The following is a 27,254-nucleotide window of genomic DNA, read 5'->3' on the forward strand; positions in this document are numbered from 1 at the left end:
TAGCGAGTACCGCCAAAAAATTAGTTTTATTACAGAAATATTTTGAAATTTTAGGCTGATCTTCCCGAAAATTCTTGTCCAGGATCGCTGGAATCCATCTCCTTTACCGGAACTATAAACTCCAAACACTATAAATGGGATGCAATTGAAAATGGGTGGCTTATGACAAATGTGTGTCCCGAAGATTGGAAGCTTCTGGAAAGACCAAATTCGGTTACTGTATGTGTTCGTTCGTTTTTCAAGGGAGAACGAAAAACAACTTGGGAAATGGCAAAAGAAATCTGTGAACAGTATTATTGGAAATTGACTGGAATTGAGACGAAGGAAGAGGCGAAGGTTCTAGGTAACGTAGGCCACCACATATGTGCACATTAATCTCAATTATCTCGTTTCCTATGAGAGGTATCAAAAATCTGTCAACTGATAAAATGTTGGTGATATTTCCTATTATCTATTAGACCCCCGTTTATTATTGTTTTTTCAGGATTCAATGGAATCGTATGGACCGGAGGATACTGTAACGGGACATGTGAAGAATACAAATTTGTGGATGGCTATTCCTTTAACGCATATATCGGAAACCTGCAGTTAGTATTTGGGTTTTAAAACAAAGTAATTTTAATATTTTCAGACCACTTACACATACTGAGCAATGCATAACATATAGCAATGGAGATACTATGAACTTTCCATGTACGGAGGCTATCGATGGAGCATTTGTGGTTTTCAAATGCAGAAAATATTGGATTGAAACTTTTTTTTGAGTATTATCAATAAATGTTGAAATTAAATTTGACAATAGTTCTCAAAAACCGGCTCGAACGGTATATTTTCACCACCTCAAAATTACGGTTCAAATAGCTTGTAATAGAAGGTCCCCGAACTTCTAACTTTGAACCAATTTATCTTAATCCCTTCAAAGGATACGAAAAAGTTGTTTACTGATGATTTGTTTATCATAATATACGAAACATTTTATCAATTGACACATTTTTGATATCTCTGAAAGGAGCCGAGATGATTGAGCTCAAACTTAACAGTATTGTGGGTTTCTATTACAGGGTTTAGAGTAATAGGAAGCAATTGACACTGACTCGAAAGAATTCATAAAAAATCAGAGAACAAGTTTAGATTTTTGAACTTGCCGGTGAGCCATCAAAGAGTTTAGAACACAAAAGAAGCAATACGGCAAAGAATTTATATCCAACTGGACTATTTTCTTTGTGTTTTTTCTTCGAGAAACCAGACAACGACTTCTTTTTTCATTTCCGTTTCCGATTTCGGAATGTTCCTGGTTAAGAGAATCTTTGTTATTCTACTTATCAATGCAGTTGTCAATGCCGATTTTACAGGTTCATATACGTATTCTGAAGGTGGTGCTCCCGCGTCTGATGGTCAGTGAATGATTGTATGATAACTGCTTTAGCAGATGATTTAGATGTTCATTTTCCTCTAGGCCAACTCAATGAAGAGTACTCTGGTGGTGGGGGGGGGGGTCNAAAGCGAGTAACTGATTGTTATAATACATTTTCCATCTGATAGTTTAGATGTTACTTGGCCTGATGATGAATATCCCAGTGAGACGGACTCTGCTGGTTCTGGACACAGTGGTGCGTGCATGGTTGTTATACTAATTTCCTTATCAGACGATTCAGATGTTACGACTCCTGACGGCCCACTACGGGAGACAGACTCTGGTTGTTCCATGCTTGATGGTGAAAAAAAAACAACAAGAATATATCACAAAATGGGAAATATTTTGACAATGTATTAAGAAATGTTTACGAATTCACGGATTTTATGACGATTTTGCCATCGAAATGCTGTCGAGTAGCTGTATACCAGTAAGCGGAGCATTCGGTGGAAGTGGTGAGTTTTCCAAAACTTTGATGAGTCTCTTGTCTTTCATGACATTACTCAATCTTCTACTTCTGTTGACCTGAAATGGAGGCAGTTATCTGTTTGCTACTTTCAAATGTCAGTAGCAACGTACTTGAAAATTGGGGTCCAGGCGTAATTCTTCTGCGTCCATCCGAGTGTGTTCACTTGGCACGTCTCTCTCTGAAACAAACAATTTATTTTTATAAATATAAGATTTTCACCTCTCAACACAGTACCAGAGTTCTTTTCCGCCTTTTTTCATTTTTTTGAATCGCATCGCAAATCCCTCCAGCTTGATGATCGGCTTGTTTCTTCTCGGAGCCATTTTTCTGAAAAACCGTTTCTATTTTAAAAGCTAAAACAGAATTATTTCGTATGAAATTAGATCGAAAACGTTTATTTTTAATTGAGGAAACAATATAAATTTGCGGGGAAAAAGAGAAAACAAAAATAATGCAAGCGCGCTTTGTGGCTAAGACCGTTCCAATTCGGGACAGTTCGACTCCGAAACAGTTCGAATTTCGCACAGTTCGATTCTGCACAGTTCGAATTTGTCACAGTTCGATTTTTCTCTTGTTCTGTTTTGATACATGTTCGAAAAGAAGACTGTTCTGCATTGAGTCTGTTCGATTTTAGGCCTGTTCGATTTTGAAAACGTTCGAATTCGTCGTACCCCCATATTTAAAATTATAAACCTGCAAATATAAGGTTTCCAGCTTCCAAATCCTTTTTTTTTCGAAAACACGATTTGTTTCCTTATACGCCTTCAAACTACAGTAGCCAACATTATTCTCATTCGACTTTCTTCCCGTTTTCTGCAATTTTCATCAAAATTTCTACAATTCGATGCTTTTTTGTATCATTTCTCACCGAAAAGAGTTACACCATTCGAATTCCCGCGGTTTTATTCCCCTCGCGGCCGTGCGCATCTTAGTCCCTCGTGCAAACGCGCTCTGTTGCGCATGCGAAAAATAATTTTTTATTTCATTTTCGGCACTGTTTCCTTGAATTCTAGTGACATTTTCTTTAATTTTTCTTCGTAAAAATGAAGAAATAATGTTGGAAAATGATATTTTATGTCTAAAAACTCTATATATCAATGGAAAATTCCGATTTTTAGCTATTTTCTCATTTTCATTTATTTTTCCTTTTTTGAACTATTTATTTCAGAAAATGGCGACAACCGAACGTATCGTCGTCAAGGAGCTCTCCAGCAGTTTGATGGACATGAAGGTGAGAATTTTAAACGAATTTTCCATAAAAAATCTCATTTTTCCAGTTCATGCTCAAAAAGAAGAAGCAAGTCGAAGCGAAGGCCGCGAAGAAAAAAGAGGCTCGATTAGAGGCGAAAATCACAGAAACCGAAGGAGAACAAGCGACTTGTTCCACAGAAATTCCACTAATTTCCCCAAAAGACGAAATTTGTCAAGACTATGCGAAATTGGAGAACTTGATGTTCGGAAGACTCTCTTTTGGGGGTTTTAATAAGGAGGTGGAGGTAAGAATTCGCTTTTTTTTGAAGAAAAAATCGAGAAAAACCTCCTAAAAATCGAAAAACTTCCAGGTTCTCATGAATTACTATGAACGGCTTCGAAGCGGCGAAATTTCCGATTCAGAAGACGAAGGAAAAGACGTGGATGATAAGGAAATGGCTGAATCGTAAACGAAATTTCCCGAAACAAAGCCTAAATTATAGATTTTTGCAGATTGGGAGGAAAAAAATTATCGGCGTTGAACAAGAAAGCGATGACAAAGCGCGAGAGGCGACAGGTGATTTTTTAGATTTTTTTAGTCGAAAATCGATAGATATATTTCAGGAAAACGAGAAAAATGTTGAGGGTGTCGCCAGTGGAGGAGGATTCAGTGGAAGATTCGGCAACAAGAAACGAAGAAACGATGGAGCAGACGTCGGAGAGCCGCAGAGAAAGTTTTTGAAGCCAAAAGAGGAGGATTTTTAGGCCATTTCTTTCAATTTCGTTGTTAATTTTCCATTGTTGCCTTCCCCTTTTCCTGTTTTTTGTGCTCAAATTTTAAAAATTAATCAATTTTAAACAAAATAAGTGTTCAGCGCGCTCATTCGGTGACAAGAAATGGGTGAAAACGGCTTCGGGACGTTTCAGAACTCAACATTTCAGAAGTTTTCTGCCTTTTTTGCTAGTGGTTTTTGCACACCAAATGACCATTGCGCATTTCAATTTTGTGTTGTTTTGCTTTTTTATTCATTCTCATCTACTGTACTCCAAATAGTGATTCGTTTACACTCGGAATCTCTAAAAAAATCGAAATTTCCCAAAACGATGTCCAGAAGTTCGCGAAAAATTTCCAGCGAATACGAGTGTCAATTCTAGACGTCGTTTTTGAAAATTTCAATTTTTCGATTTTTTGAAAGATTCCGAGTGTGAACGTATCACTATTTGGAGTACGATAGATGAGAACGAATAAAAAAGCAGAAAAGCACAAAATTGAAATGAGCAATGCTTATTTGATGCGCAAAAGCCACTATACAAGAATGCAGAAAAGTTCTGAAACATTGGGTTCCGAAACGTCCGAGGGCTGAAGCGTCCCGGAGCTCTCATTAGGTGATAATAATTGAGTGAAAACAGAAAAAATAACAAAATGTAACAAAAAAGGGGGATAACAATAATTCCAGTAACAATTAGATCATCTGATCATCTTCCAAATGTTCTTTGGCGCTTTTGGTCCACTAGCAGGCATTCGATCGATGCGACCAACGAATCCACCATCGCCAACGACGAGAACGATGCGTCCGTTGGGAGAAAATGCCACTTGGCGGGTGATCACACTTTTGGGGTTTGCTTTGATCGTTTGGAATCTGGAAAATTGGAGGCTTTATCGGTTTGGTACAGAAAATTATGTACGGATTCTCGTTGAACTGATTTCTCATATCATAAAAATGCACAGTTCCACGATCTCCAGTTGTGCAAAGCCAGCGTTTTCGAACGGGATCCATATCAAATTTTGCGAACCACGCCGCTCCATCGATCATCTTTTTCTTGGCGAGAAGTGTATGATCTTCTCGGAATCCCTTCTCCGATGGAACACTTCTTTGAGATTCATTCATTCTTCCGAATCTCCATAGCGAAATTTGATCATCGCCTCCGCAATTTCGGGATAGAACGTAGGTCTTGTTGTTCAGCTGGACCGTTCGGACGCAGTCGGCAGTACCGTGATGGACGTTGGATATGACGTGGGATGGGCGACAGAAGATCAGAGAGTGGCCTTCGAGGTCGCTGAAAAAAAGTCGATAAATCGAAGTGTGTAATCGAAATGTCATTTTCACTTACCGTAACCAAAAAACCCCAATTTTTGATGCGAAAACCATTATTTTCGAAAAATCGCTCATATGGGTCAGTGGGATTTTCGACGAAAAATATGGATCTAGGGGTCACAGGTTCGAATCCCACCGGTGGCAACTTCTTTTTTAAGAGTTTTTTGAAGGTTTTCAAAGACGGGGAGTTCAAAAATCGGGGTTAGAAAGTGAAAATATGAATTTTAGAATGGAAAAATAGACGAATTCCTCTTAAAATCCACGTTTTCACTCTTCAACTTCATTTTCGAACTCTCCACTCTTGCAAACCTCTGAAAAAAAACTTTAAAAAGGAATTTGCCATCGGTGTGATTCGAACCTGAGACCCCTAGATCCAAATTTTTCCTCGAATATCCCACTAGGCCATATGAGCAATTTTTCGAAATTTTGCTAGAAAGATGGTTTTACAAGGGAGGTTGTTTTAGAAAGGCTTTCAGAATTTTCTTATTTTTTGACAGGGGTTAGTTGACACGTTAAAAAAGCCCCTGTCAAAATCTGTATAAGCACTTTTTTCCAAAAATGCTGAAAATTTTTGTCTGAAAGTTTCCAATTTCTTAACCATTGTAAACCTCACTTTTCTCCGTTATTTTGCCTCCCGGGAACTTCCGGAAACACCGTTGACATGTACACACCTACGCACTGTTGTTCCCAGCGGTGAAGTGGCCGGGTGGTTGTGGGCGCGTGTTATAAGCTGAAGGTCTGGGGTTCGATTCCCTCTTTTGAAATTATCTTTTGCTTTTTTTTATCAAATTCCTAGGCATCTATTCTAGGCTCCAAATGTGTTTTTGGTGAAAGTTTTTGAGTTTTTGCCGATTTTCAAACTTTGAGAAGCAGAAAATATCAATTTTTTCAAAGTTAATTTTTTCGAAAATTTCCAAGTTTTTGGTGGTCAACTCGCTAGATTTTCGATGAAAATTTTTTCGTTCGAAATTTCTCAATTTTTGTATGGAATGTATTTTTTAAATTCTTATTAGTTTCTCATGATTCATCCACCCTTTTTTTGACCTAGAACAATGCAAAATCACTTATAATTCATTGTTTTCTTTCGATGTTGGACAATTTGATTCATTGTTTTTCGACATATTTTGAGTCGAAAAGCGGCTAGAAGATACTGAGAAACTAATAAGAATTTACAAAAATACATTCCATAAAAAAATTGAGAAATTTCGAACGAAAAATTTTCATCGAAAATCTAGCATGGAGTTGACCACCAAAAACTTGGAAATTTTCGAAAAAAATTAACTTTGAAAAAATTGATATTTTCTGCTTCTCAAAGTTTGAAAATCGGCAAAAACTCAAAAACTTTCCCCAAAAACACATTTGGAGCCCAGAATAGATGCCTAGGAATTTGATCAAAAAAAGCAAAAGATAATTTCAAAAGAGGGAATCGAACCCCAGACCTTCAGCTTATAACACGCGCCCACAACCACCCGGCCACCTCAACGCTGGGAACAACAGTGCGTAAGTGTGTACATGTCAACGGTGTTTCCGGAAGTTCCCGGGAGGCGAAATAACGGAGAAAAGTGAGGTTTACAATGGTTAAGAAATTGGAAACTTTCAGACAAAAATTTTCAGCATTTTTGGAAAAAGTGCATATACAGATTTTGACAGGGGCTTTTTGAGCGTGTCAACTAACCCCTGTCAAAAAATAAGAAAATTCTGAAAGCCTTTCTAAAACGACCTCCCTTGTTAGGTTCAAAAATAGGTTTTGAAAAAGGGATTTCAGGCTAGAAATTGTGTTAAATTGAAGCGAGAAAATAAATGGGGAAAATAAAAGTAATTCTAGGTTACGGTAGTTGTCGTTGTGGGACCTTCGGCCGTATTTCTTGCCTAAAAACCCTTTTCAAGCCTAATTTTTCGATCCACAAACCATTTTTCTAGCAAATTTTTGAAAAATTTCTCATATGGCTCAGTGGGATTTTCGACGAAAAATTTGGATCTAGGGGTCTCGGGTTCGAACCCCACCGGTGGCAACTTCTTTTTTGAAGTGTTTTTTAGAGGTTTTCAAAGGTGGGGAGTTCAAAAATCGGGGTTAGAAAGGGAAAATATGGATTTTAGAGTGGACTTTAGACTGGATTTTCGTCTTTTTGAGTAAGATTTTCAGACATTTCGAGCCAGAAAAACTTACTAAAGCTTCTCCAACTCCCATTGCTTCTCATTTTGGAAACTTCTGAAAATTTGAAAAAAATTATTAAATAGCGGAAATTTTGCATACTTTACGACTCCCAACTTGTATCCGAGATCAACAATCATCAAGCATCTTCTCAGATGACGTTTTATCGGATTTTGAGTCAAATTCCAACCGACAACTCGATGATCGTGACCACAGCTGACAATCATGGAAGCGTCAAGAGACCAGTCCTAAAAAAGGCGGAAATTAGGTGAATTTTAGGTGAACATTCAGGTCTTGCCACTGAAATGACACTATCCAAGTGGGCTTGATGTCCACCCAAAATCACCAAGCACGATTCTGAGCGAATATGAAAGAGGCGAACAGTCGAATCCTTTGAAGCCGTCGCCACTAACGCTGAGTTCTTTGGAGATCTTCGAATATCGTTCACAGCGTCCATATGGCCAACTAGCTGACGATCAAGGGATGACGTCGCGGCGTCTAGGACGTAAACGACCCCAGATTCGCCACCGGTCACAATTTTGTGCGGATTCCTGGGGTCCAGATTGTCATAGCACCAGGCGACTGTGTAGAGACTGTCTTTCTGAAAAAAAAACGGTACTTTGAAAAATCGATTTTCCGCCAAAATATGTTTTCAGAGTTGAAAACGCTTAGTTTGTGTTATTAAAAGTCAGTTTTTCAGCTGAAAAAATATGAAAAATACTAGAAAAATAGCAAGAAAAGTTGTGACGTTTTGCGCCCAAAAAAGGCTATAAAGGTCCGACAACGACAACTACCGTAACCTAAAAAATTTTTTTTCCGAATTTGTTTTCTTTTTTCAATTTAACACAACTTCGAGCATGAAAACACCTTTTCAAAACCAAGTTTTGACCCGAAACCATCTTTCCAGCAAAATTTCGAAAAATGGCTCACATGGCCTAGTGGGATTTTCGAGAAAAAATTTGGATCTAGGGGTCTCAGGTTCGAGTCCCACCGGTGGCAAGTTCTTTTTGAAAGTGTTTTTAGAGGTTTTCAAGGGTGGGGAGTTTGAAAATGAAGTTGAAGAAATTAAAACAGCGATTTTGAAATGGATTTCCTTCGATTTTTTTCATAATCAAATATTTCAATTTTCTGGCTTTTTTCTGGAAAGAATTAACAGTAGAATCGACAGAAATCCCTTCTACAATACATATTTTTCACTCATTCAACTTCATTTTTGAACTTCCTACCCTTGAAAACCTCTGAAAACACTTTAAAAAAGAAGTTGCCGCAGGTGGGGTTTGAACCCGAGACCCCTAAATCCAAATTTTTCGTCGAAAATCCCACTGGGCCATATGAACAATTTTTCGAAAATTTGCTAGAAATATGGTTTTTCGATCAAAAATTGGTTTAGAAAAGGTTTTTAGGGCTAGAAATTTAAAATTGAACCGAGAAAAAATCTGAAAAATAAAATTATTCATAGGTTGCGGTAGTTGTCGTTGTGGAACCTTCAGTTCCGATTTTCAATTTTTTTCAAAATTCAAATTTTCTGTGCTCACATTGGTTAACTGGATCCTAGCCTTCATTACCATTTCAGGCTGGAACTGGGGAAATGAGTAAATGCTGATCTGAAAATTAGAAAATTAGAAAAGTTATTTTTTTAATTTTACACACATATTCGTCTCCAACTGCCGCTGCAATTGGATTTTCGTTTTTCGAAATGAAGGGATTAAAGGCGCATCCGTAGAAACTTGAAATCGGTTTTTCGAATAGCCGAGAGCTTCCGATGAATTGTTTTAGCGGGTGATCTTTGCTGTTTGTGTCGGTGGAATCATGCTTGAAATTTGGTGATGAGATCCTGCTGGTCTTTCTCCTACTTGGCGCCATTTCGCTGAAAAATAGGGAAAATTCGAAGAAATCGCTTTAATTCAAGTTGCGGCCGAAAATCGAGGTGAAAATCAACTGAGCGCTTGTAATACAGCCCTTTTTTAACGATTTTTCTGAATTTTCAGAAAAAAATCGCCGAAAATTGACCTATTTTGAAGAAAACTGAGTGGAAAATCGCCAAAAAATGTTCTGTGCATCTTCGCGTCGCGTTGTTTCACACAACTTTTCTCATACAGTAATCCCTAAGAATACTTTTGCAGTAAAAATAAAATTGCTTGTGAATTTTCGGTTAAAACCTGCGTATTTTCAATTTTTTCGCAAAAAATCTAATTGTAAGAAATTCAACTTAAAATTCCTAAAATGGTGGAAGAGAAACGCCGGTGGCTGTTGTCGAAGGTATCACAACGACAACTATAGTAACATAAACATTTTTCAAGATTTTTTTCGGTTGGCTGGATATTCCAATTTGGATTTTTTTTGGATTTTTAAAATTTTTATTGAATTTCCATTATTTTTGGGAAATTTCAATTAAAAAGAACTTTTCCCAATCTTCAGATTTTCCAAAAAAAAATTCAAGTTTGAAGATTAAAATTTTGAAAATTTGAATTCGAATTTTCTTAAGACGAAAATTTGAGATTTTTTTTAAAATTGAAACTTTTATTTGACGAAAAAAATTTATTCCCAAAAATTTCAGAAGTTCAGAATTAAATAATTTCAGTAACTTAAATTTTCTGAATCTCAGAATCTTAGAATCTCAGAATCTCAGAATCTCATAATTTCAGAGTCTCATAATCTCAGAATCTCAGAATCTTAGAACCTTAGAATCTTAGAATCTCAGAATTTCAGAATTTTTACGGTCCAAATCTCTTCCAGAATGTCCCCAAAGCTCCCCAGAAAAGGAAATTTCCATCCCTTTTTTTCACAAAATCCACATCTTCTCCTTCCGTTAGCTCCTTTTCCCATCCATCCATTTTCTCATTTTCCACACCCTCTAATTCTTTTCGTCTCAATCTTTTTCTCCTCCTAAATAAAACCAAATCCCTTATATTCATCTTTTGCTCTCCCCTCTCTTATCCTACCAAATTTGTCCCGTATGCATCTCTTTGATTTCCCTTTTCCCATCTCCTCCTCTTCGTTTTTTTAGTTTCGAAATGAATTTTTTCTCTGCGTCTCTTCTCCTTTCCCACTATTTCCCCTTTTCTCCACACACTTCCGTTGCGTATAATAGCCGCTGGAGAAGCAGTAAGCCTTCTAGAAGAGCCTCAGAAAAAATTGTACGCCAGAGAAAGAGACGCAGAGAGCTCGGACGACTTCACCTCTTCTAGAAGGCATTTCTCTCTCGCACTCTCACTTTTCCACGCTCCCTCGCCTTTTGGCAACTTTGTGCTGTGCTACTCTGGGAGGAGGATGCGACAGATGGCTGAAGAAGCATGTGTGCATTGCAAGTGCATGAAGAAGAATTTCTAAATCTCTCTTTCTCTTTTCCTCTGCGTCTCTCATCTCTCGCTTTGAATTGATGTTATGATTTCATTCATACTCTTGTTTATCTGGAAATCTAATTAGATTTTTTGCTTTGAGATAAAATTACACTTTCTGCTAAGAGCTTGTCTGATTTACAACATTTTTGAGATATCGAATTTCCAGTTTGAAGTGGAAGAATTTGCTTCTAGAAGTTTCTACAATTTACATTTTACTACTTTTTTGAAACTTTTTTTTTTCAAAAAATTTCAGAAATTCTGAGAGTCTGACTTTTGAAGTTTGGAGATTCTGAAATGCTAGATTTCTGAGAATCTAAAATTCTGGAATTCCGAAACTCAGAGATTAGAGATTTTGAGATTCTCAGATTCTCAGATCCTGAGATTCTGAGATTCTGAATTTTTGAGATTCTGAAATGTTGAGATTCTAACATCCTGAAATTCTGAAATTCTGGAATTCTGGAATTCTGAAATTCTGAAATTCTGAAATACTGAAATACTGAAGTTCTGAGATTCTGAGATTCCGAGATTCTGAAATGCTTAGATTCTAAATTCCTGATCTTCAGAGATTCAAAAGTTTGATATTCTGAAATTATGTAGCTCGGAAATTCCGGTATTCTAAATCCCAAGAGTTACGAAATCAAAATTTCCAAAGTTCTGTGATTCGGAAACTTTGAGCTTCTAAAGACCATAATTATTAGATTTCAAGATTCTGAAACTCTGAAATTCTGAGATTCTGAGATTCGGAAATTCTGAAAATATGAGGTTCTGAAACTTTGAAATTCTGAAATTCTGAGATTTTGAGGTTCGAAAATTCTGGAACTCCGAAATTCTGAAATTCGTAGTCAGAAATTGCCGAATATCTGAGATTTTGAAATTCTGAAATTTGGAGATTCTGAAATTTTGGAATTCTGAAATTCTGTAATTCTGAGATCAAAAGATTCAGGTTCTGAGTTTCTGTGATTCTGAGATTTTGAAGTTCTGATTTTTTTTCAAATTTTCTCCAGAAAGCGAAAACTATGACTCATTCAGATACGTATATGCATACCAAGAGCGTCTCACAAAACATAAACATAATGATTTCATTTTCTCTTCCTCTCTTTCTTTATATATATTTTTTGAAAATTCAAATTTCTTCAGGTGCGCAATGACCAAATACGCATTCACCGTCGAACTTTGTGTCAAGTAAGTTTTTGGAGCCCGAAGCGTCCACTTTGATCTCAATTATCTCAGTTTTTATGAGAGATATCAAACAGTAGTCAACTAATAGATTGTTGGTGATATTATGATAAACATTTCATCACTTAATGAATTTTTGATATCTTTTACAAGAGTTGAGATAATTGAGCTCAAAGTTGACAGTTTGGGTGGGCTTCTAAAATTACTGTTAGGGGAAATACAGTAATCAAAAATATATTTTTTGAATTCTAGAAAATTATAAAAAAATTTATTTCAAATTTTCAGAGAATTCAGCAGTGGCGACCCATTGGCTTTCAAAATGGACGGACACCGATTCGATGGAGCGTTGCGGACATTGAAATGGAGTACCGACCAGACGTACGCGGTGAAAATCACCACGAAGCCGGCGACAGAAGTGACGTAAGTTATTTTGGATTACCTAAATGTTTCAAGAGCTTTTGAATGATTATAAACATGCCTGATGGAGAAAACTACAGTAATCCTCAAAAAACCCTATACCGTGATTGCTCTAAAAGAAGAGTGTGTAATTTGAGCTCGTATATCTCGGTTCCTGTGAAAGATATCAAAAATTTGTCTAAAAAAAACTATTTGTCATAGTATTATCAATGTTTCATCAGTTGACAATTTTTTGATATCTTTTATACGAAGCGATATAATTGAGCTGAAAGTGCAGCATCTGATGCTCTAATGCTCTAAAAGGAGCTCACCCTACCCATGCTCTTTGAGCTCAATTATCTCGGTTCCTGTGAGAGATATCAAAAAGTTTTGAACTGATAAAGTATTGTTGATCATGATAAACAATTTATCAATTAAAATTTTTTTTGATATCTCTTATAGAAACGGAGATATCTTACAAGGGAACCATGTTTAGCCTTCATCTCAGAATTTTTTCTAAATTTTAACATTAATAGTTTCAAATACGGGCTTTCTTGTGGTGTATTTGGTTTTCTGCACAAATTTCTAGAAGTCGAGTTATGGGCTTTTTAAGTGATTTCAATGCTAATTTCTCACTTTTGGAGTAAGTTTTTGGAAGGGTTAATGGGAGTTTTTCGGCATTGTTTGAGTGTCAATCGTAATTTTAAAGGTTTCTCTACAATCTCTACAATCTGACAAAGTTTCCTCATTTTTCAAAAAAAAAATTTTTTTTGAAAAAATTTTGCCATGGGTTTTGCGAAATTGCGAAACCATTTGCGAAATTTTCAATTTTTCGAAAAAATTTTTAATGTGCTAAAATGAAGCATAAACGCATAAAAATGATAAAATGAGGATTTTCACAAGATTCTGTAGCCTATATCCGTTTTGAAATCCCAAATAAGTGATTTCTTCCAAAACTCCAATGGACCGTAGTCCTTCGAAAATCACCCAATAGCACTCAAATATTGTGAAAACGCGCAAAAGCAAGCATAGTTTTGATTTTCGAAAAGTTCAAAGCATTCCTCCAACATAAAAAAAAAAAAAAGAAAAAGGAAAATGACGGAATCGAACCCCAAACTTGTGATTACTATTCATCCCCACTATCCACTCGGCCACTGCTGCTCGTTTCTTCCAAAGTGGAGAATGTATAGAGGAAAGGGTGGAAAGTGGAAGGGAAGGAGGAGACCAAAAAAAACAGCATATTTTCAGATGGAATTTTTTCGACTTCTAGAAATTTGTGCAGAAAACCAATTACACTACGAGAAAGCCCGTATTTGAAACTATAAATGATAAAATTTAGAAAAATTCTGAGATGAAGGCTAAACATGGTTCCCTTGTTAGCTCAAAGTTACCGTACATAGCTTTTTGAGGGTTACTGTTGTTATCTCCATCAAGTTTATTTATTCTCATCTAATAGTAAGAGCTCTTGAAACTCTGATTCTGAAAAAGTATGAAACACTACAGTAACCCAAAGCCAGAAAAAATTCCAGACGTATCAACGTAAACGGAGCAGATTTGGACATCACCAAGGAGAAACTGGGTGTTTTCTCGGGTAACTGGAATACGACTGGATCGGAAATTTCAAAAAGGGGAACCAGATTTCCGTTGATTTTCTTGGTTGATTTTGCGCCCGAGGGACAGATGAGAGTGGAGTTTCAGTCGAAGATTTATTCGAAGGTGAGGGCAATTTCTGGATTTTTTGGGGTTCCTGGGATTCATGCATTCGTGGATTCATGGATGCATGTATTCATAGGTTCATCGATTCATAGGTTTATGGATTCATGGGTTCTTGGATTCATTGGTCCATGGATTCATGGATTCATGGATTTATGGATTCATGGATTTTTGGATTTTTGGATTCCTGGGTTCATGAATTCATCGATTCCTGGGTTCATTGATCCATGGGTTCTTGGATTCATGGATTCGTGGATCCCATGGATTAAAGGATTTCCGGATTCATGAATTTCTGGATTCATAGGTTCATGGATTCATAGGTTTACGGATCCATGGGTTCTTGGATTCATGGATTCATGGATTCATTGGTTTATGGGTATATGGGTTCTTGGATTCATGGATTCATGGATTCATGGATTCATTGGTTTATGGGTATATGGGTTCATGGGTTCATGTATTCATCGAATCATGAATTCATGGAATGATGGGTTCATGAATCCATGCATTCATGGGTTCATGGATTCATGGTTTTTCAGATTCATAGATTCATGGTTTTTTAGATTATTGGATTCATGGATTCATCGGTTATTGGATTTTTAAATTCTAAAATTCTGAAAAGTTGAGATTCTGAAATCCTGAGATATTAATTTATTTACGTATTCAGATTCTAAAGTTTTGATATTCTGAAATTCTGAAATTCTAAAATTCTAAAATTCTAAAATTTTGATATTTCTAAATTCTAATATTCTAAAGTTATCAAATTTCGGTATTTTTGGATTCTGATATTTTGAATTTCCAGAACGATTCTCACGCTGTCTGGGGACATAAAATGAATGCGGTCGAGTTCAAATGCTGCGGCGACGACGACGGATATGTGAAAATCGTCGATGAATCCTATAAATAATTCCCTCGCCCCAGATTACTGTACCTCTAGAGATTACTGTAGTTCTCTATCCCCCACTCTTCTTTCTCATATCTGATCTTTATTACTACTTTTTCTTAACTCGAAAATTCCAATTTTTCGCCGAATCTCAAAAAAATGCAAATAACGAACAACTGACTTGTCCCAATTTTTTGCTCCCACCGTTTGAAAAAATAATCAGAAAATAATATGAAATGAATTTTTATCCAAAAAATCAACAAAAATATTCAAAATAACAAAATAAAAATCAAACGATTCAACAGGAAGTATCAAGGAAACGGGTTTAAACCAAAAAAATCGATAAAGGTAGATCAAAAAGATCAAATTGGTGGGGACGAGGTGTCGGAAGCGGAATCGGCATGAAGGGCTACGGTAGATGGGGTCAGGGAGCCAGAAGACGTGCACGGTGGAGTTGGAAGTTTGAATGTTGGTGGAAGGAAGTTCTGAAATAATTCAGATTGAGATTCGGAGATTCTGAATTTCTGAATTTCTGAATTTCTGAATTTCTGAATTTCCGAATTTCTGAATTTTTGAATTTCTGAATTTTTGAATTTCTGAATTTCTGAATTTCTGAATTTCTGAATTTCTGAATTTCCGAATTTCTGAATTTCTGAATTTCTAATATTTTGAGATTCTGAGATTCTGAGATTCTGAGATTTTGAGATTCTGAGATTCTGAGATTCTGAGATTCTGAGATTCTGAGATTCTGAGATTTTGAGATTCTGAGATTCTGAGTTTCTGATATTCTGAGATTCTGAGATTCTGAGATTCTGAGATTCTGAGATTTTGAGATTCTGAGATTTTGAGTTTCTAAAAATTGTCATTTTTGGTTACTGTACCTGAACACTGAACGCATTTTGAGCCGGCTGTGGGATCTCCGGAATCTGTGGAGAGAACTGTTGTGTCTGAAAATCGGTAGTTTTGTTTCAAATTTCGGGTTTTTTTTTCTAACCTGAACTCCGAGAGAAGTCGATAATCCAGCTTGGATCATCTGAGCCATCAACTGAGCAGGTTTTGGAGTTTGCGGAGCTTGTGGAGCAGATGGTTGTGTCTGAAAATTCCAAAAGATTACAGTAGCTCTAGAATCTCAAAATGTCAAAGTCTTACCTGAGCATTGAGACCCAATACTCCAGCACATTGCATCAACAAGTCAAGTGGAGACATATGTGAAACCAGTGGTTGTGGAGCACTGGAAGTGGATGGTTGGACCTGTAAAAAGTTAATAGAGGTCAAATTTGGTGGTCTCGAGCACGTACCTGACTTTGAGACTGCATTAATTTCATTAGTTCCATTTGTGGATTCGATGGTGTCGGTGCAGCTACCACTGGAGTCCGTTTAGTAGCTTCAGCCTGCGCTTTTGCTTTTATCAACTGATTGAAGTTCTCGTACCATCTCATAATATCACCGGATGATGGATTCGGCTTGTTGAATTGCGGCTAAAGCAAAAATACTTTTGAAATTCTCTATCAAAACGTGTTTATCTTACAATTCCCTTTTCTTCATACTTCTGGCAATCCTGCACAAGTTTCAATCTTTCTTGCCAGTCAGCTGTCTTAATATCTGGGAAATATCCACGGATCTTGTTCATCCCAAGAGAAGGATCGTATTTAGGAGAGCTAATGTCTGTGAGTTGATTGAAGATCTTGGTTCTCTGAAAATTTGGGTTACTGTAGATTTTGCAGAAGAAATACTGTACCTCAGTGGCCATCTGAATCAGGCTGTTCAGACTCGGTTGATTTGGATTCACAAGCTGGAATGGCAAGCCAAGGACGAACTGTCCAAGGTTCCAATTTTTGAGTAACTCCTGGGGGCTTTGGATATTCATCGGAAGAGAAAGTTGGGGTTTCGCATTATCTCTAGAAACTTCCAGATCTCTAGAAACGTCCAAACTCTCATCCAACTTTGCTTTTTTGACTCTTGGATTCTTGTTGGGTCCACGGGTACGCTTCTTGGGTTTTGGAGGGTCCAGCTTGTTGAGAATGTCACTCATGAGCGATGAGATGACCCATGAGTCGTTGTTGGAGAACATGCCTTGCAAAATTGACATGTTTTGGGAGGCTGAAAGTTTGATTTGGAAATTCCTGACTTTGCATGTCTAGCACTTGTCAATTTGATCTTAAAATCACAGGGACAATTTTTGGCAAAAGCATTTTTTCCACATGACTATTTTAGCAGGCAATTATCTCGCTTCCTATAAGAGATATTGAATATTGGTCAACTAATAAATTGTTTATCATAATGTCAACAATATTTCATCCGTTGACAACTTTTTGTTATCTCTCACAGGAACCGAGATAATTGAGCTCAAAATGTGTTCTAGGGTACGGTAGCCTACCTTCCAATGCATCCATATCTGCTTTCTTCTTCCTTGGAGCCTTCTTTGGTTGTTTTCTCATCTTGGCATCCACTGGTGAAGGTGTTTCCAACGCATGTTGTACAGCATCCATACTGATTTCCAGCGATTTTGGAAGGTTGGAGGTCTCCATTGCAAAGTCTGAGCTCATGCTCAGGACAGTGGAAAGAGCAGGAGTAGCTGCAGGAATCGGGTTCTTCTCGATGTCTTCAGTACCAATGACACCACTTGGAAAAATACTGGCCAAATCCGCAAACATGGCAAAAGAGGAGTCCATGTTTGAGAGCGGGGGATCTGAAAATATCAAATCAAGATACAGAAAAAGGCTTGAGAGAGAAAGAAAGAGAGAGAGAGAGAGAGATAGAGATAGAGATAGAGATAGAGATAGAGATAGAGAGAGAGAGAGAGAGAGAGAGAGAGAGAGAGAGAGAGAGCCTGGAAGAATAGCACCCCAGTTGATTTGGGCTCAATTATCTCTGTTCCTATAAGAGATATCAAAAATTTGCCAACTGATAAAATATTGGTGATATTTTGACAAGCATTTTATCAGTTGAAATTTTTTCGATATTTTTTGAAGCAATCGAGATAATTGAGATCAAAGTGCACGTACGGGTGGGCAACGGTATCTCATTTAGGAATTCAGGTAATACTACAGCCCGATACATTTTGTACAAGACTAGGATCTGACTAGAATTGCTACATAACCTTGTCTAGACGCTTAGAATACAATTTGCCAAAAATGTTTGTGTAGAAGAACACAGCTAGATGTTCCCTTGAAGCCGTCAAAGAACACATATAGTGGTCATTCGCTTCTCCGTCTGTTACAGAAAGTGACCAAAAGAGAAAGAGAAAGAGAGTGAGGTTACACAGTTCTGACATTGCGAAACAATTTTGAATCTCGATTTGCGCGCGCGGTAATTAGCAGCGGGACGTGTTGATGAGGAGGGAGATGGGGAGGAAATGGACAGATGGCTCAGTGAGGGTAAGGACAACAAGTGTAAAAGATTATAGGGTTATGGAATAAGGGGGCCCAAATGGAGTAAATAGATTCTAGAACCCTATGATCTAGACTATAGTCTTGCAAGGTAGCTTACCTGCGGCTGCAAGTAGCTATAGCTATAGATCTTTGCTCAAAAAATCACTACGAAGCTGGCGATAGCTTTTTTTTTAATTCTGCATTTCGAACGTTTTTGAATTCGTGCAAACACTCCTAATGGAGAAAACTACAGTAATCCTTAAAAAGCTCATAGAAGCCAACCCATATCGTCAATTTTGAGCTTAATTATATCGGCTCCTATGAAAGATATCAAAAATCTATCAACTGGTGAATCATTATTTTATCAATACTTTTTCGATATCTTTCGACAATTTTTCGATATCTCGTATAGAAACCAGGATGATTGAGCTCATCGTGCAAGAATAGTGGCAGCGCAATCAACGGCGCCGACAGCGTGGATCACAAGCAGCGCGCACTTTGAGCTTAATTATCTCGTTTCCTGTAAGAGGTATCAAAAATCTGTTGACTGATGAAAAATTGCTGATATTATGATAAAAATCTTGTTAGTTGATCACTTTTTGATATCTTGTACGTGAAGTGAGATAAATGGGTTCAAAGTGAACGTATAGAGCGGTTAAAATGGGAGATAAAGAAAAACGAGTTGCGCACTCCGAAAAGGAAGTGCAAAAATCAATAAACTGATCAAGAAACAGATGTCTATCCAAAACACGTATGATATAAGAACAAAAGGGGGGGGGGATTCCTGACACAATGAGAGGACACCACCCCATCCGAACACATACACAATTTATCTCATAAAGAAGAGGGCGTATGCACACACACAGTCGATATGGTGGTGTGGGGTATAAATGGGAGGAAAACGAAGGAAAAGGAAAAAAAGGGCTCTTCGTTTTTCAAATGGTATGTGATGATGCCCTATGTGTTCGTCAGGTTATGGTGATGAGGAACAAAAAAGACAAGAAGAGGAAATGGAAAGAGGGAGAGATGCATAATGTGTGGGAGAAATTTGAATTTTTATGAGAACAAGGGGAAAGTTCAAATGTTTCTTGGGGGTACTGTAGTCGGTAACTTCAAAAACAGATACGGTAGCTGGGTAAACATAGACACCTGCTGCCGTCACTTTCATTCTGAAACTTCCTGTCAACATTTTTTTTACTATCTTTCTAAAATCGGACTCTTTTGAGATCTGAGATAAGAGAGCTCAAAGAATGTGTCGCAAATTTTTTCTTATATTTTTTCGTTTCGATTTAAAATTTTTCATTTTTTAAAGGCCCAATTTAGCAATAGACATCCGGGAGCATACATAATCGGAAATCACGGGAAACAGAAAACACCGCAAAATGGTAGAAACAGCGGAAACATAAACTGGCGTCGGGAGGGGGATGGATGACGTAAAACGCTGAAAATACTCGCAATTGAAGTTTGAAAAAGCATTTTTGAACTTTTTAACAGAACTTTGAGGAATTTCTCTATTATTTTAGTAGCAGCTAGCTGGTGCACCTTCTCCGCGATTTAATCTGATTTTTATTGGTTAGTCGCTCCGCTCCTCATGTTTTTTCATAAAGTGTCACTTCAATTTTTATTCTTTTTTTAAAGCTTTTCAAAGGTTGACAGCCTGACATCGGGAACCAAAAAGTATCATGCCTAAATTGTTTTAATTTGGTCGATTACCGTATTTCCTTTGATTACCCATTGACCTGAATTATTCCAATTACTGTAAGAGATAGCAAAAATCTAACAACTGATAAAATGTGTGTCATAATATCACCAACATTTTATCAGTTTACAGCTTTTTGATATCTATTCTAGGAGCCGAGATAATTGAGCTTAAAAATTGAGCTTAAAGCTTACCCCCATTGGGCTACTGTAGAAGCTATTCTGACACTCGACTAAACCAATCTTCTCTCTCCACACCCAAGAAAACCCCCACCCCAAAAACTCACTTCATCAAGTTCTAATTCTCTCTCCCCATGCAGAGAGACTCAATGACTCTTAGACTAGGGAGTCCTAGTCATTTCTCAATTTCCGTCATTCCCTTTTTCCTTAAAGGGTCTCTCCGTTCCTACTTTTTTTGTTTTCTTTGGTCCACCCAGGACTCCACAATCCGCGAAAAAGGACACACGAAGAGGAGAAAAAAGGGGGAGAAGAAATAGAAATAAGCGGTTGGGAGGGTGTTGTAGAAGAAGAAGAAGGAGGAGAGGAACATAAAAATGAGTGCTTCTTCTTCTCCTTCGTTTTCTTTTCCTTTGACTGCAAGAACATATACGGGAAGAACAAAAAAAACAAAGAGAGAGAGAGAGTGCGGAAAAAGTAGATATTATGACCCCAATGAAGCAGTGTAGGGGGTAGGTCGAGCCTTTCTTGATTAACTGGACTGGGATTTTTTTTGTCTGGAAGGTTCCATTACCAGTATTAGGTTGGAGAACTTTTGTAGGTACCCCTGGCCCCCAAGGACCTTGGGGAATAGAAAGTTTGGCGGGAGTTCAAAAAATCAGGTTTTAGAAAATTTTCGATTTTTGAAAGCTTCCGAAAATCTAGATCCAATAGGGAATGTAGTTTTTTTTGAGTTTTTTTGAAGTAGAATATTCTCGAAATTCTGAAATTTGTAGTCTTATATTTTGGCGGGTTTTCAAAATTATATTTTTCTTCGAATTCTGAGAAAATTTGCACTCTTGGGACACATTTTTTTTGGTATCTATTACTTTTCAACTCATTCCCCTTCGGTAGGTTTTCTAAAACTTATCTGAAATTTTCAGCACAAAAAATTTCAAATTTCAAATTTTTAAGCTGAAAATTTTCTTTAGTCCCATTTTAAAAATTTCGAACTACAAATGATCAAAAGGACTCAAAAACATAATTTCAATTTTTTGTAGCTTCAAAAAAATGTGTATGTATTTTTCTGATGCTGATAGGGGTCAGCTGATAAGAGTAACTTTTAAAATCCAAAAAATAATTTTTTGTAGTTTTTGAGATCAATCATAAAAGAAATAATGATTTTCAAAAGATCTATTTCGTGCAGAAAATTATGTATAACATTCACATAAAACTGAAGAAAAATTTTGAAAAAATAAATCCTTGGTCCTTATGGACGAGTCTCAGTTTTCTAGTCCCCCGCCGCCGCGGCCAGCGAGCGAGAACTTCATTTTTGAATTTTTTCTTAATTTTCAGTGTTTTTTTCATATTTTCAAATGTTTTTCGAAATATTCTAGAAGAAAAATTAACAAAAACCTCGAAAAAGCAGAAAAAAGCGTTCTGGCCGCGGCCGCGGGGACTAGAAAACACCGACACGTCCCTATTGTGTTTTTCCGTGCGTTTTTCTCATTTTAGGATGTTTTTGAATTTTTTCTTTATTTTTATGCGAATCTACATGATATCATGCACAAAACAAACCCCAAAAACCTAGAAATCAAAATATCAAAATCTCAAAATTCTCCAAATGCCGTAAACACTCTAATAGAACGCCACCCGAATCGTCAAATTTGATCCTATGTAACTCATTTTCTGTGAGAGATATCAAAAAGAAATAAACTAATGAAATGTTGCTGATATTATGATAAACATTTTTTTTAGTTGACAACTTTTTTATATCTTTCGAAAGAAGTGAGATATATAAGCTCAAAGTAAATGGTCCGGGTGGCGTTCTATTAGAGTGTTAACGCTAGGTTTTTCTACGCAAAAGTGCTAAAAATATTGTGGTCGTTTTTACAAATTTTAAAAAATTCTTCCTTGCACTTTCCCTTTTCTCATTCTGTTTTTCTTCCCCCCTTTTCCGTCCGTTGACTCTTCAAATGAATCAGAAAAAAAAGAAGGCAAATTTAGTGAGTCAAATAATGTCCCCAGTGTGTTTGAATTCTCATTTTCTCGCCTTTTTTTTCAACAAAAATTTTCTCAAAATTCTGATAAAATTCAATGATAAAAAGGGAAAAAAATACAGTAACATAAATTTATACTCTCTGTTGGTTTCCGCCCCAAAAAATCATTGTTTCAATTGTTTATTTGCCTTCCTTCTCCCTGTGTTCTCTTTTCTCTCGCTTCCACTTTTTCTTGAGGCAGAGATTTCGAACATTTTTGTCGTTTTTTCAATTGATTTTTTTTGTAAACTGTGAGTCACAATTTTGAATGCTAACCCCAAAACCTTTTTCTTGCTCGGTTTCCTCTCAAATTCACAAAATTGTTGCCTGGCTCCGCCGCCTGGTAACACATAATGTAGCTATAGAGACCCAGCGGCGAGCATCGGAGAATCGGCTCCGAATTTTCACTTTTTCCTACTTTCAAGACTCGCTCGAGCTTTGAAAAATGAAAAATTGCTCATTTTTGCTCTTGAAAATTTCAGTTTTGAGCATTTTCAGTTGTTTTATCAAGTGTACCGTAAAACCTGTAAAATAAGCCCCACCACACTGTCAAGTTCAAATATCTTGGTTCATATGACATCAAAAAAAAAATGGTAAACTGATAAAATGTTTTTCATAATATCACCAGTATTTTTTCAATTGACACATTTTAATATCTCTCATAGTAACCATGATAATTAAGCTCAAAATGCATGTGATCTTCTATTACTGAAAATACGGATTAGCGCCCAAGGCACGCCATCCTTCAAAACATCCAACTAATAATGTTCAAAAGTTCTAGACCTACCGTAGTCTTTTATAAATCACGTTAATCAAAACACAGATGGAGATCCATTTTTTTTTCGTTGTTTCGGCAGACTTGATTAGTTATTTTTTTGGCTCCAGAATTTATGACCAATTTCCCATTCGCCCACATTTTTCTTTTCTCATTTCCCTTCATAGTTTCTATTTCAACTTTCCACTCAATACCATGCGCGATTTCGAAGAACTACAGTAATACCGAAAAACCATTCAAATTCATTTTATAGGGGCGATTTATGTGTAATTGGGGAAAAATATTCTCCCATTATCCTAACGACTTACGACTTTCTTAGGGATTTTTAAAAAAGTACTATTTCTCCAAATTTTTGAAATTCAACAGATACGGTATAACTGCACAATTTTAGAAGAATAAGTTCAACTTGGGGTGTGGAAAAATATCGTGAAAACTGCAATAGAACGATTTTCATACGGTCGACTTTAATCCAATTCATCTCGGCCCCTGGGAAATATATCAAAATTTTGTTAACTAATAAAACATTGGTAATATTATGATAAACAATTTATTAGTTGACAGATTTTTGATATGTTTTACAGGAATTGAGATAATTGAGCTCACAGTGCAAATATAGTGGTGGCGCAATCAACGGCGCCGACCGCATGGCTAACAAGTAGTGAGCGATTTGAGCTCGATTATCTCGGTTGCTTTGAAAGATATCAAAAATCTGTCAACTGATAAAACATTGGTGTATATTATGATAAACAATATAAATATATGATAAACAATATTATGATAAACAATTTATCAATTGACAAATTTTTGATATTTTTTACAGAAATTGAGATAATTGAGCTCAAAGATAAAAGTTCGGGCCCGTCTATTGTAGGTTTTACGAATACTCAATGTTGACAAATTAGCGATCCAGATGTAAGCTTCGAAACCTCAAAAAATAATGATTTTCTAACAAGTTTTCAAAATTGGAGCGAAGCTAAAGAGCTAACAGTAAAATCAATGTACTAAATGTATTATTTATTTTCTGAAATTTTCAGGCAAAACGAACTTCTTACTCTGAAACTGTTCCCATGGTCTAGAAATCCTAGATCTTCTAAACACGACAATTTCTCATCAATCTTCTACGTTATTGACGAACTCTTTGTCATTTTTTGAAACTTTGCTTTCCTAGGACATATAATTTCGTCAAAAAAACCAGAATAAACTCCCTGTTCCGTGACTAAGAACATTAACAAAAAAGAGGGAGCATCCTGCCAAATGAAAAAATTGTGCTCCAAACTATTGCCAATTTTGTTTCTTCTTCTAGACAAAATTCATAGAATCTTATAATTTTTTGGATAACTGTGTGATTTTTTATTCAAAACAAAACCGGTAAAAAATTCATATTTCTCTGAATTAAATAGAACAAAAAAAGAAAACAACGTAAATGCTCTAATAGATGCTCACCTTTTACGTTCATTTTGAGCTTAATTATCTCGGTTATTATGAGAGATATTAGAATGTTGTCAACCAATAAAATTTTTATCATAATATCAAAAACATTTTACCAGTTGACAGATTTTTGATACCTTTCATGGCAACCGAGATAACTGAGCTCCAAGAGTGATCTTCTAATAGAGCATTGACGGCAACTCGTGATTTGATTTCTTAATTTATTGCCGAGATTTTTGTCTACTATACTATTCTGATTAAATCATTTTTTCGTCTTTTTGAGGCTAAAAATTTTTATAAATGTCTGGCGGTTCTGGAACTTTTTAATCTTTATTGTGACAACCCATTCTTCCAATAATTTTTCAGAAATGCCACCATGTGACATTTGTCACAAGAGGCCGCAGATTCTTTGGACAACAGAAGACGACATTGAAATTTTGATTTTCTGGACCGCGGCCTCTTTCCAACTACATCAAGATTTTAACATCAACGAGTTGTTTGAAAAAACCGCCCGGCATGGATTCAGTTATTGTCCAGAGCATATTTTTTCGGCAACTAGAAAACTGAAGAGGCTCGTGGATTATGATGAAGGGAAAGTTAGTTCAATGGGATTGAGATTGGTGGAACTCATGGCTTCGAACATTCTGAAAGAGAAAATCAAAGAGGGTTCTATGAAAACTGCATTGAGAAGATTCATCTACAACTTTCATGAAGAGGTAACATTTCGAAATTAGATTCAGAAGATTACTGTACTTTCAGAATCACTCAACCATTGGAGAACACTACAGTGACGAGTATAAAAATCTCGAGATAGAGGATCGCGATGGAATTTACATCTGCATTCAATGTGGCGAGGACAATGAGAAACCAGAAACCCGATTTATCGAAGATTATGAGTCCAAAAAAGCATTCGCTGTGTTCGCAGGAGCCGCCGTTGCCAATCTAATGAACGTTGATCAGGCTCACGCGTGTACCGTAATCCCTTCGATTCCTATTTGTGCAGTTCACCTTTATCAGCAAGCTTGGTCGTTGAGGAATCTGGAGTTTACGTTGCATGAGAAGAATCATGCGGATGTGTTCACTGAGACTATGATGGCGACTTTTGGAAGTGGATGGATGGCACCATTGAAGGTGGTGAATAAATATGTCGACAAGATTTTGCCGCATCCGGTGAGTTGGGGGAGGGAGAGGACTTTTTTGAGCTGAAATATCTCGATACCTATGAGAGATAGCAAAAATAAGTCTATTGATAAAACGTTTGTCATAATATCACAAACATTTTATCAGTTGACAAAATTTTGATATCTCTTGAAAGAACCGAGATAATCAAGCTGAAAGTGCTGTGGGCTAATCTTACGGTAAGCACCACCCTAAACGTGCACTTTGTGCTTAATTAATTGACTTTTCTAGGTCATGGCCCAATTTTTTGGATCTTCTAGGTCATGGCCTAATTTTTGGGTTTTCTAGGTCAATTTTAAGGATTTTACGCAATCTTACAAAACATTGAAAAAATCGGTGAATGATAATTCAGGTAATTCTGGTCTTTTCTCGTTTTTAAATTTTTTAGATTCAGGACTTCAGGGAACTTTCAACAATCCAATATTTTTTCAGACCCTAAACCACATGGCGTGCAAATTCTGCAACGAGTTCGGATCCGATGAGAAGCCGATAATCTATGACAAACTTCTGAGAATGAAGGCTCACCGTGACTGCTTCACGAAGGTTTCCAGAGATATTATGTTCGATATGAGTAAGAAAGATTTTGTGAATGGAGGATTCATATTTCGCTATCCGAATATCAAAAAATTGGAGAGTTTCACTGGAGATGAATTCAAGAAACTGATAAATTCATGGGTGAAGTATACAGCAGAGAAAGCGGATACAAATGCAAGATATAAGGTTTACATTGTGATGCTGTTTGCAAGATATTGGAGTCCAGATCCAGATGTAAGGCTTCATTGAAAATCAGTGTGTTCTTTATAAAATTTAGTTTCAGCTCAAACAAAAAGAAAATGCGGAGTCATTGATATTGGGATATCAAATGATAACTCAGATTAAAACACGAATGGCAATGACGAAAAACTCTTTGTCAGCAAAAGGTTCCGTTGAATCACCAGATGATGGTTATGAGGTGAATTGCATTGATAATAGAGGAAGAAAATTTATAATCGAGTTTACAGGTTGCACAGCTATACGTTTCTTCACCAGCAGTTTCCGGTCCGACTCCATAAGAAAGCTTATAATCTGCTTAAAAATCAACGGGTGTTATTAGTTCTAACAGAAAAATGTGAATCTTGAAAAGAGCTACAAAATGGCATAAAATACTAGATTCTTGGGCTTCTTCTACAAGAAACTAGGAAGTTCTAGCTGTTTTGGGAGCCGAGATACACCCACGTAAAGTTTAGAAGGCCAGAGACGCAGACAACGAGACACACTGCCTCGCTAACCTGTTATACTTTAAATCGCTGTATCTCGAGTCCTAGAAAAGCTAGAATAGTGGTTTTCAGATCAGAATTAATCAAAAATTTTGTAAATTTGTTCTACCTTATTTTGTCAATAGTCGTGGTTATTATGTTTGTATTAAATCGTATCCCATTTCAAGATCTACATTTTCTAAGTTAGAATTATTGAAAACATTGAACTTGAAGAGAGTTGCAAGGGTTTAAAGCTTCTCTCTCTCTCTCTCTCTCATCTCTTTTTCTCTCTACCTATCTGCACATTGTCTCCAATTGTGCAAATCCTACCGTATTTTTTGTTTTCTTACAAATCCCAAATTTCATGTGATTTTGATCTCAAACCCCCTCTACGACAATGTTATTTAATTCCAAACTTATGGTACCTCTGCCAATTTTCCCCATGATTTCCCCCCCCCCCCCCCCCATTTTTTATCTTCCCCTTTCCTCAGAATACTTCTTTTTCAAAATTTCCCGTCTCAAGATTTTTAACATTCGTACATCAT

General features: G+C 36.6%; 7 protein-coding genes across 7 annotated transcripts in view; 4 read left to right on the forward strand and 3 right to left on the reverse strand.

Moving 5' to 3' along the window:
• Positions 1-764, forward strand: part of CBG19577 — a gene marked incomplete at both ends in the record, with an annotated part of 2,766 nt that extends 2,002 nt beyond the window's left edge. The window contains 3 exons of the mRNA XM_002646837.1: positions 55-343; positions 485-587; positions 632-764. Coding sequence (XP_002646883.1) covers positions 55-343; positions 485-587; positions 632-764 — 525 coding nt within the window. The remainder of the gene's footprint in view (positions 1-54; positions 344-484; positions 588-631) is intronic.
• A 1,034-nt stretch (positions 765-1,798) lies between these two features.
• On the reverse strand, positions 1,799-2,032 carry CBG19576 (the record flags this gene model as incomplete). The annotated part of the gene is made up of 2 exons (XM_002646836.1): positions 1,799-1,939; positions 1,994-2,032. The coding sequence occupies 2 exons, from the start codon at positions 2,030-2,032 to the stop codon at positions 1,799-1,801; spliced, it is 180 nt and encodes a 59-aa protein (XP_002646882.1).
• A 1,022-nt stretch (positions 2,033-3,054) lies between these two features.
• On the forward strand, positions 3,055-3,839 carry CBG19575 (the record flags this gene model as incomplete). The annotated part of the gene is made up of 5 exons (XM_002646835.2): positions 3,055-3,114; positions 3,161-3,379; positions 3,446-3,540; positions 3,588-3,651; positions 3,699-3,839. 5 exons carry the CDS (start codon positions 3,055-3,057, stop codon positions 3,837-3,839), a joined length of 579 nt encoding a protein of 192 aa, XP_002646881.2.
• A 703-nt stretch (positions 3,840-4,542) lies between these two features.
• On the reverse strand, positions 4,543-9,185 carry CBG19573 (the record flags this gene model as incomplete). The annotated part of the gene is made up of 7 exons (XM_002646834.2): positions 4,543-4,714; positions 4,761-5,132; positions 7,338-7,379; positions 7,425-7,570; positions 7,669-7,923; positions 8,858-8,926; positions 8,973-9,185. The coding sequence occupies 7 exons, from the start codon at positions 9,183-9,185 to the stop codon at positions 4,543-4,545; spliced, it is 1,269 nt and encodes a 422-aa protein (XP_002646880.2).
• A 2,622-nt stretch (positions 9,186-11,807) lies between these two features.
• Positions 11,808-14,852, forward strand: CBG19572 (the record flags this gene model as incomplete). The annotated part of the gene is made up of 4 exons (XM_045242826.1): positions 11,808-11,845; positions 12,134-12,259; positions 13,765-13,951; positions 14,748-14,852. 4 exons carry the CDS (start codon positions 11,808-11,810, stop codon positions 14,850-14,852), a joined length of 456 nt encoding a protein of 151 aa, XP_045096812.1.
• Positions 14,853-15,700: 848 nt separating this feature from the next.
• CBG19571 lies at positions 15,701-17,500 on the reverse strand (the record flags this gene model as incomplete). Its single annotated transcript, XM_002646832.2, has 7 exons — positions 15,701-15,775; positions 15,823-15,921; positions 15,978-16,079; positions 16,127-16,306; positions 16,357-16,521; positions 16,567-16,928; positions 17,206-17,500. 7 exons carry the CDS (start codon positions 17,498-17,500, stop codon positions 15,701-15,703), a joined length of 1,278 nt encoding a protein of 425 aa, XP_002646878.2.
• Positions 17,501-24,663: 7,163 nt separating this feature from the next.
• Positions 24,664-26,526, forward strand: CBG19570 (the record flags this gene model as incomplete). The annotated part of the gene is made up of 5 exons (XM_002646831.1): positions 24,664-25,011; positions 25,055-25,465; positions 25,907-26,242; positions 26,292-26,426; positions 26,476-26,526. The coding sequence occupies 5 exons, from the start codon at positions 24,664-24,666 to the stop codon at positions 26,524-26,526; spliced, it is 1,281 nt and encodes a 426-aa protein (XP_002646877.1).
• Positions 26,527-27,254: the final 728 nt, after the last annotated feature.

This window comes from Caenorhabditis briggsae (assembly GCF_000004555.2).
Source record: "Caenorhabditis briggsae complete genome, chrII, whole genome shotgun sequence".
NCBI lineage: Eukaryota > Metazoa > Nematoda > Chromadorea > Rhabditida > Rhabditidae > Caenorhabditis > Caenorhabditis briggsae.